Consider the following 10,457-nt stretch of genomic DNA (forward strand, 5'->3'; position numbering starts at 1 on the left):
TACTAAGTTAGTCTGATAGAAAGAAAATTAAGTAAAGACAAATTACCTACCTATAGTATAGAATAAGTAAATTAAAATTAATAGTAAGATAATATATATATATATATATATATATATATATATATAGAATTCCTTGTTCCACATTCTCGAGATATTTTGAAACTTTGTAATTATTTCAAATTAATTACATCGAATTCAATTACATATCGAATTAATTTGTTGTACTGATTTACGTCAATATAGAAGTAACGATCTTTAAAGTAAAATTTTATGAGATAATAGGAAATTTTTGCAATAACGAAAAAATAAATCCAATGAACGCTAAAGACACGTTATCTTTTTTTTCATTAGTTCTTAAGAAGAAGATAACCTGACCTTAGCATTTACCGTATCTGAATAAACGGTATTGCAAAAACTTCCTGATTTCTCGTTCGAAATCTTTTATGTCAATCTTGTATATATAGGCTCTAAGAAATGTCCTCTTCCGCAATCCATTCGAGGAATTTTCAGTAGCCATCAGTTGAAAAGATCATGGCAGACGAACATACCTTTGCGTATTCGATTTGCTCAAAAGCTCAAATCGTTTCGAAACCACCTCTCTAATCCTTGATGCTATAACGAGGCATCGCACGGCTGACTCTCATGCCGTTTCGTTACCTGCCATGCGAGCGAATCGTCGTAAGCCGTAAGTAACCGGCCGCTGAGGAGATTACAGTACAAGCGTGCGTTGAACTCTCGCGGGAGAGATAGCCGCCTCCTTCCTGCTTCTCGGCGATGCGAATGTCGACCTTAAGCTTCCGATGCGCGAAGGTCACGCCGTGATGGAGATCATCGAACTCGGCCTGTTCGGACTGGCCGGCGATCGTGAATAGAACGTTCGATATGTCCATGATCGGGGAAACTCTTCTAACACAAGAAATAGAAATCCTTGACGTCATGAGCGATTCACACTCATCTCGATTCAAGAACGATTAAATTCTCCTCCTAGATTAGAATCTACCTCTCTCGTCTTAAATGGAATTTCAAAATAAGAACTTTGCACTCCAAGATAATTCCATAAGTAATAATTTAATGTTAAATGTTTCAATTCTTTATCAACTTTATCATCGTAATAATTCTATCGCGTTTTTAGGTATACAATGTTTATACAGTTTTCCTGTAAACGCAGTTTTTTTAAAATCGTAAGCTTTAATTTAACTCTTATCGTACTAGTATGGGTCATTACTGAACGATTTCTGTTCGTACAAGTTTCTTTGAGTCTTTCGGTAATTATAAATTATACTACATTTTATTATTTTCCAAAATGAAGTGCTAATATTTATTCTAGGAAGTTGAAAGTATGTTGGTGAATTTTTGGAGATTTTTTAAATCATTCTGAATAAGGTGAAAAGAACGAACCGATTCTAGTGGCCAGTTTTATTCCCCGTTTGTATGGATAAGGCACCAAATTGTAGCTAGTACGGAGTTAACTTGGAAAAGGAAGTCTTGAATACAAAGGTATAATTCTTACGATTGTATAGTATCTGCCGAAAAAGAGAAACGAACTTTCACTTAAGCTCTCAAGAGCGCAGGTATAGTGCCGTGAACATTTTTCATGTCTTCTTTTCTATAAGTAACAAACTAATGCCTAAATTCTGAAAAAAGGTCCTCATTCTGCTTCTTCTATTATGACGCATTGCAAAAACTGAAATTCTGACGTATAATAGAATTTATGCGCTTTTTACGCTTTCACCGTATTATCTTTAAAGATATCAGAAGGCTTACAAAACATTGGCATTAGCAATGGATGAACACGGCGATAATCCGCAAATCTTCTGGTATCTTTGAATCTATGTTTGTTGACAGTATTTTCTAAAATATTGTCGTCGTTTGAAATCTGAATTTGAGATATGATTTTGATATTTTTCGCTTTATCGTGGAAGAGTGACATTCTCGACAAGCAATGAACTTATTCAGCTCTTTTTGCACAATAATGATAAAAAAAAATCAGTGTTAATATGATAGAAGATAAATTACCCATATAATGTCCTCGATATGTTGTAGAAGGAAAAGAGATTGAAATTCAATTATGAATTTCTAACCAGTGATATTATATTTTGTCTTTCGAGATGGAGAAATTCTAACAAATAGAATTTCTCATGATTTCACTTGGAATTGATTCGCTACGATGATTGAAGCTCCGAGTTTTAATTAACATAAACGTATATATTTCTTTTGCCCACATTTTTTTAAAATACACAAGTATCATTCTAATATCCACGAATTTGAGATTACATTTGTGCGGTTTTAGCGGAAGGAAGATGTCTCGCGGTTGACAAAAATTTGTTCATTTTTTTATAATAAAACGAAAAACTCAATATTATTTTAATAGTAAGTAAATTATCGATATATAAAACTGTTCTGTACACGCAGATTTTCTTATATATCAGGATTTTAGTTTTTGTAATGAACTACAATACAGAAGTAAAATAAGGATCTCTTTTCAGAACTTCCTCGATGTATTTCAGAGCGAGGAAGATTGAAATTCAATTATGAATTTCTAGTCAGCGATATCGTATTCTTTCGAGATTGAAAAGTTCTTTCGATAGAACTTATCTATCCTCTTGCAATTGGTTTACAAATCTCTTTTGCTTGCATTTTTTTTAAATTCGAGATAATAGAGTGTTTTCTATTTGATGAAATAAATCGACATAAGCATTATTCTGTCTTTTTTGACATTCAACGAATAACAAAGACACTTGTGTCGCTCATAATTTTAATACATAATTCTTGTCATTGAGATTCTTGTATCGCCTCAATTTTGATAACAAAAGTCATAAAGAAAGTTGTTTCGATGTGACGATTAAATTCTCAGATATGTTTTATTTCTCGACGATCATTATGGATGTTTACACGCGTCCGATTTTAATTGATCCCTTTCTCCTATTACTTTGTATAAAATATTCTTTTTTCTTTTCTCAGTTTACACTTTCCTTTCTACTTTAATCAGTCGTTCAGAATCTCATCCTTAGGCGTGGTAGAAATATCACCGATCATTCATCAACTAGGCGTAACTTTGGCTGACACTGTTTCTCTCGTACAAGAGTATTCATAATCACGGTAGATGAGAATCCTAAGTAAAGTTCGTCATTAGGAAATACTAGACGAATAAATTTGGCCGCCGGCTACCGCTCGTTCGCCAAGGTCATAACGCTGACATCAGAGATCTTTGACTTCTTCTGAGGTCTCGACCTTCTCATGTCTTTCTTCCTTATCTTCTTTTCCTTGTCTTCTCTTTTCTTCGCGATCAACCGTTCCAAGTTCTTTCTCTTTTTCTAGATATCCGTTAATTTTATATTCAATTGTGTATTTAAGCTGAGCTAAACAATGTCCACGAGGAAGGTCTCGGACTTCATGGGCGACATTTCTTTTATTTAACGTTTCGTGACGGGAACAAACATTTCTGAATCCATTATTCCCAATCCGTAATTTTGATGCATATTAATGTAAAGTCCCGTGGCGAGAGAGAGAGAGAGAGAGAGAGAGAGAGAGAAAGAGAAAAAGATGTGTTGGAACCGTTACCGACAAAGGCAGGCGGAAAGAAAAATGCTTCGTCCTTCGAAATAACAAAAGTCACGCCTCTACCGTTAAAGTCATTTGTGTATTCTTTAAGGGAATTGCGCAAGCAGGCCGAGGATCATTCGATTCGACCCTGGATCTCCACGCCGTTCCCCGACTCCGCTTTGTCCCCCTTTGCACTACCGTATGCTGGTACTTGTAGTACTTCGCCTTCAAGGCCGATTTCGGCCGTAGTCGAGAGAACTTTGTTCTGCTGAGAGCTTTTCATGGACTCGACATTAACATATAAACGAACAAATGTACGTTTCATGATGAACGTTTCTCTCGAGAGATGAACGTAGATTCAAATAGACACGTTCGACTTGCAACAATGACAATTTATTTCTTATGCAGATAAAGGAGGAATACTAATTGAATGTACGCGAAGCGACTCGTAAACACAGTCAGATAGCCGCAGCATGATTTAATCACGTTTATTATGTCAAGCTGATAATCCATAATCACCGGATGTGTCTTCACTAAGCTAAGAGTTCAACTGCTTGGATGGTTTAGCCAACTCAAGTACGAAGAGAAGTCGGCTGAATTTTTTAAGAGGAGACTTCCTGGCTCTCGCGTTAGGAGAGAAATTTATTTTTGTTGTAAGAGGTTGTTCCCTATTTAGCCAACTCTTGATCAGCCAATTTTGGGATATCAATCTTAAAATATCGGAACACAACAAAAATATCGGGATTTTTTTATATTAATATATGTTGAACAAAAATACTTTGTAATATTAATCAAACTAATTATATATAACTAGATATGTAAAATATTTATTTATTAATATAATCAAACAATAACCTATCTATTATTGTAAGTTAATCATTGATTAGCTTGAAAGAGACCCTTTCTGTTTCTATTAATGTAGATTAACTTCAATCTCGATCCAACTAATCTCTTCATCTTTTTCTAGTTCTAAGAGTTAGAGAAAGCTGAGGATTAAGTTGAAGTAAAATCAGAAACGGGCACTAATATTTTTTTCGTATATTAACAAATTTTAGATTAATTTACGTTATATAATAAATCAAGGCAAATAGCGCCAGGTTTTTTTCGGGACACCTTTATAGAGAGCTGAAAATCGGGATGTACAAAATTCGGAAAAATTAGCCATTCTATTCCGATTGCTCATTTCTTTTCAGAAGTTGTGGAAATTCTTTCCGAGTTATTTCTCGTTTATAAATATTTGACGTAGGGTTCGTTTCTCTCGGAACCCAGTGGGACTGATGATTTTTTGTCTAAAACTATGCAGAGTGGACGCCCACGATGACTCGTGGACGTGGATGCCATGGATGTGTTTTGTAGGCATACATTTTAGCATAGTTAGATTAAGCTAGTTTCCACCGGGATAGACTCTGACGTGGTATCGCATTTGAAGGTCTTATGTGCACAGGTGAAGGTGGTTAAATTCAGCTACATGTGGACGATAAATAACTTCAGCTTTTGTCGCGAAGAGATGGGAGAGGTGCTCAAGTCGTCCACGTTCTCCGCCGGGGCCAACGACAAGTTGAAATGGTAAGAGCCATTGATGATTCTAACGAGATTCGCGGGAATGGATGGAAATAAAAAGAAAGAGAAAAAAAAAGAAAAAAAATTGTTTAAGATTCTTTGCATTGCATACGAGCCGAAGCGAGATTTAACGTGTATCGAACATGGGTTTCATGTTGAATTGCGCGATGGCGATTAGCAGGGACATTTGCATCTATTGACACGTTTATTTGGCGTTAAATGGACGGGGTTTGAGCAACATGCGAATAATAATTACGGTCCGTACAATTCGCGTCGAGTTGATTTTGCAAAGTAAAGTAACGCACTCGATTGTAAATCGCGGCCTTTGTTTGTCGATCCCGTGCATGATTGACCGATCTCGAATCTCGCCTTGAGCCAGCATGCTTCTTCATGTAGAAAAACAGAAGTGTCGGAAGTCTTAGAAATGCGAACCGCGTTTAGCGCCTAAATGAACGGTGAGAATATGAGCCATTGTCTCTCTCATCAGCCGTTCCGTATTACATTCCTGGCTTTATTTTCCTCCATTCGCGTCTGGTACCGCATATTCGTAGAAAAACGCGTCTTTCTCGCTGGGACGGGACATCACCAATCTACGATCGGCTTTTAAATTGAATCAAGACTTTGGGGAAAAATAAATTTCGAGAGATGTAATTCGCGTATTGGGACAAAACGAGAATCGCCCTCGTGGCGGCAGCGGTCGTGTCAATTGATGCGCTAATTGGTTTCTAGGTGTCTGAGAGTGAATCCTAAGGGCCTGGATGAAGAGAGCAAAGACTACCTGTCGCTGTATCTCCTTCTCGTTTCGTGCAACAAATCCGAAGTCAGAGCAAAGTTCAAATTTTCTATTCTTAATGCCAAAAGAGAAGAAACCAAAGCAATGGGTAAGTCGGCAAAAAGGAAACGTTTACGTGCGCAATTAATGTATCAACGTGTGTATACGTGCGGATGCAATGCAGGGTATTTTAAAGATTTTCGTCGGCTTGCTGCCACACAATTAAAAATGCTACGATTTGACGACGACGAAAGTCGGCTTTCAGCTGCGCTGGCAGTCCGCGCGTAGCGATAAGTCGGATAACGTGGTTGAAGAGACGCGACTTGAACGAGATTTTTTTTGTTTTATTCTTGCAGAGAGCCAGCGTGCTTACAGGTTCGTCCAGGGTAAAGATTGGGGTTTCAAAAAGTTCATCAGGAGAGACTTTCTTTTGGACGAGGCCAACGGATTGCTACCAGATGACAAACTCACGATATTCTGTGAGGTATATACCTTTGTATGTCAATTGTCACTATTCGCTCTCATTACTCGCGCATATATCGTCAGCCGAGCCGAACACTTCTAACTTCATTATTTCCACAGGTTAGCGTGGTGGCGGACAGTGTAAACATCTCTGGACAGAGTAATACGATACAATTTAAAGTACCAGAATGCCGACTGCCCGATGATCTCGGGCTTCTGTTCGAGAACCAAAAATTTAGCGACGTAACCCTCACTGTCTGCGGAAGGGAGTTTCAAGCCCACAAAGCAATTCTGGCAGGTTGGTTTCGATTAAATAATTCGAAATAATTTGACGATTCGAAATAATTTGGCTTGATTTCGTTATGCATAAATGTACAACTAGATAAGAAGAATATTTTCCAATTAAAGACAGAAAAATACTAATGTATCACATATATACATTATTGATTAACTTGAACATATCAGAAGCTTAATATAATTGGTATTTTTCTCATCACTTAAAGATTTATTTATCCCGTTTTTTAACTTTAATAACATGTAAACTAATAACATGTGTTTCATCTAATGACAAAACTTGAATAATTTTGCAATTGCGATTTGCAGCGCGAAGTCCTGTCTTTTCGGCAATGTTCGAACACGAGATGGAAGAGAGAAAGAAAAATCATGTCGATATCACTGATGTGGACCACGAAGTTTTGAGAGAAATGTTGCGATTTATTTATACTGGTAAAGCAGCAAATCTGGAGAAGATGGCGGACGATCTATTAGCCGCGGCAGACAAGTACGCGTTGGAAAGGCTGAAGGTAATGTGCGAGGAAGCACTTTGCACAAATTTAGCCATTGACAATGCAGCTGAAATCCTTATACTTGCCGATCTCCATAGCGCCGATCAATTAAAGGCACAAGCGATAGACTTCATTAATACGTAAGTACTGCAGAAGAGAAGTATATTTGCGAAACACGTTACGTCGACTCGTCGGCTAAAAAGATAATTTTGCTCTCCCAACGATCAAAATTATATTCTTTGGCTGTATGGGTGAACTTGTGACGGAACTTGTAATATTAATCCATACGGCTGTTGTTGCAGACACGCGACGGACGTGATGGATACCGTGGGTTTCAAGTCCATGGTAAACTCCCATCCACACCTGATAGCAGAAGCTTTCCGGGCTTTGGCGACTCAGCAGATCCCACCGATCGGACCGCCCAGAAAACGGGTGAAACAGAGCTGAAAGCAGTCACCACTGACCCCGGGCACAACCTCCACATCGCCCCCACCACTTTTGCATCCCTCTTGAACCTTTGTGTACAGTGATATAATGAAGTATAGTAGTGCTAAATAAATGTTTCCTAGTGCGCCATTCTCTGGTCTAAAAGAAAAATCGACGACGAGAACCGACGCGAAGATCAACCGACGGAGTTTCGATCGAGATCGATGGAAGGAGAAAGAGAATCGTCTTGTCCGTTCGGTCAATCGAGGGCGAGTTTAAAGAAAAGCGCTCCTACACATACTCGGACTCTTATGTTCAAGTAAGTGTCGGTAGTGAAAACGTGACGCGACCATCATCAGCGTGCTGCTCGTTTCTTTTTTGTGCAACAAGAAGAATGAAATGTCTAAAAGTCTACGTATCCACATCCACACATCCTCATCAACAAATGATACTTCTCGGCTGGCCTGAGCACGAGTCGATTTAATAACACAGCAACAATAACAGCAGCAGCAGCATTATAGTCGCATTGCGCTCGTTTTCTTCGATGCCAATACCGATGCCAATCGATCTTGGCGACACGTTGGAACGTGTCATCAGGGTTATCATCGTCATCATGGACTAGCTTTTGTTCTGTTATTATCGAACGAATATATCGGAAGCAAATGATCGCGCGAGTTAAAAACACCCAGTATATAGCCTGAGAGGACCAAGGAAAGACGAGAAGCTTCTTTCCACGTGACTCGCCGTCACGATTGCCGTAACAACGCGCAATGCACGAAGGAAGTTGTGATAGACGTCGGCCAGACGATTTAAACATTTTGTTCCTTTGTCGAAAGAAAGAAAGCACGAGAAGAAAAAAATGGATCAAACAAATATCTCATAGCACCGTACGCTCGACGTGTCGAGTATGGAGAGAATTAGATACTTTGTTTGTTTTTACCGACAGTAGTGATCTTTTTAGTTCTAGCGCGTCTCAAACTCTTCCAAGACGGAGAAATCATTCTAGTTAGTGTTCTTTTTTTATGATCTCTTTCTCTGAACCACAATTATTATTATATTATTATTACTATTAATGCTACGCAATCTGTGCCCTATGTATTTTTGTATATTTTTGTCTACAGATAGAGAAACTCATCTCTCCCCCCTTTCCTTTTTGCCACGATAAATCCTCCTATTCCCCGTTTCCTCGATCCCACCTCCCCTTCCTCCCCTCTCAATAGGCACAGTTTGTCTTGTTTTCTGGAGTATTGCATACTGTAAGTGAAGTGATAGGATCGAATTATTATTATTATTATTATTATTATTATTATTATTATTATTATTAATGATTATGTTATTAAATTTAGGGTTGTCCATAATTTATCGGATCTACGTTGAATATATCATGAGGATGTTTGTCCGTGCATACTGCATTATTTTAGAGATGTGATTATGATCCGCATTTCGAAGTTAGCACGTTATTACGTATTGAATAATAAATATGAATGAGAAGATTGAAGAAAGAAAAAGACATATTAAAAAAAACATCATGTAAAATAGAAACGTTAGTCAATTATAGCGCGAGTGTTAATCGCTCTTTTCTGATTTTGTGTTGTTAATTTTGATCTGCAAAATTGCGTGTAGTCAATGAACTGAATTATGGGCAACCGCAAAGGCGAAAATAATAATCGTTTAGTACCGTGTACTGGCTTCCTGATCCTCCGATCTTTTAGCTTTACCGAAAGCCGAGTTTTAAATATGTGGAATACTTATTACCATTTACACACATCATTAATGATGACAATTAATGCCATACATGTTCTGTGATAAGACCACTTGTAATTACTGCAATTGTATAATCGATCCTTTCTAGAGACAGACTCCCCAAACCTCTCCCCTTTGACGATCCTGGCAGCCAGTGAATTTACTTGTTATATAAAATACATACGATAGGCGACAGTCGTTATCCGGACAGTCCCAAACCTAGCGTCACTATCGATTTTAAGATTTTTACACTGTACATATCTGCTGTGTATTTTATAAGAACAGAACAAACTCACGTACAAGGATCCCATACTTTTACAAAAACCGTACAATAATCAATATGTATAATTTATTTCAATTTCACAGACTGCGCTAAACTCATGTTCCTTGAAAAACACTATGCTTTAACTTTAAATGTAACATAACGCCGAAAAATTGATATAGATTAGAAGATGCGCATTCGTTGTAGTGCTGTCGAATGACACGTTGTGTATCGCGTTAAAGATCAAAGATTGAATCGATGGAAACATAGTTAGAAGAATTTTCCACTGTTTTTCTACGTCGATCTTTTTATTTGAGTCTTAGAATAATAAGGACTTAAATAAGAGAAAGGAACAACAAAAGTATATATTAGACACAAAAGCGTATAGTAGCAATTTAAGGAACATACTTTGGCCGTGCTGATTCATATTTTTAAAATGGTCTGCGACCATTCTCCAATTTCATATCTATCTTTGGGACTGTGCGGCGATTTTTCTTTTGTGAAACACATAACGTTGAATGTCATTTCCTAGAGAAAACAAAAGACGAAAAAAAACGGAAAAAATTATGCGAAGACATATAAAGCTAATTCCGAAACAACAATTCGTAAAATAACAGATATAGAAAAACGACACACACAACACATACAGATGTAGGCGCAATTCCGTACGAAAATCCGCAGCAGGAATAATACGAGTATGACTGGATATAATTTGATAAACTATTAAGTACAAGTAAGACAAGTGTTACCTCATCATGATGAAAGCCGGCGCGTGTCGGTGATCGAGATCACCACCGCCACTAGCTACTACCGCACGCCCGCTCTCTGATACACACACACACACACACACACACACACACACACACACAACACACTTCCGTTGTACTATTGACTAAATTTAAAA

The 10,457-nt window shown here is 37.7% G+C and overlaps 1 protein-coding gene across 1 annotated transcript in view; it reads left to right on the forward strand.

Annotated features, from left to right (window-relative positions):
• LOC105622061 (protein roadkill) overlaps positions 1-7,569 on the forward strand; it is a 40,329-nt gene extending 32,760 nt beyond the window's left edge. Inside the window, exons 3-8 of the mRNA XM_012203495.1 lie at positions 4,988-5,109; positions 5,833-5,984; positions 6,232-6,359; positions 6,458-6,635; positions 6,941-7,262; positions 7,425-7,569. Of these exons, the coding sequence (XP_012058885.1) occupies positions 4,988-5,109; positions 5,833-5,984; positions 6,232-6,359; positions 6,458-6,635; positions 6,941-7,262; positions 7,425-7,569 (1,047 nt within the window). The remainder of the gene's footprint in view (positions 1-4,987; positions 5,110-5,832; positions 5,985-6,231; positions 6,360-6,457; positions 6,636-6,940; positions 7,263-7,424) is intronic.
• Positions 7,570-10,457: the final 2,888 nt, after the last annotated feature.

The sequence above is a fragment of the Atta cephalotes genome (assembly GCF_000143395.1).
Source record: "Atta cephalotes unplaced genomic scaffold scaffold00039, whole genome shotgun sequence".
Lineage (NCBI taxonomy): Eukaryota > Metazoa > Arthropoda > Insecta > Hymenoptera > Formicidae > Atta > Atta cephalotes.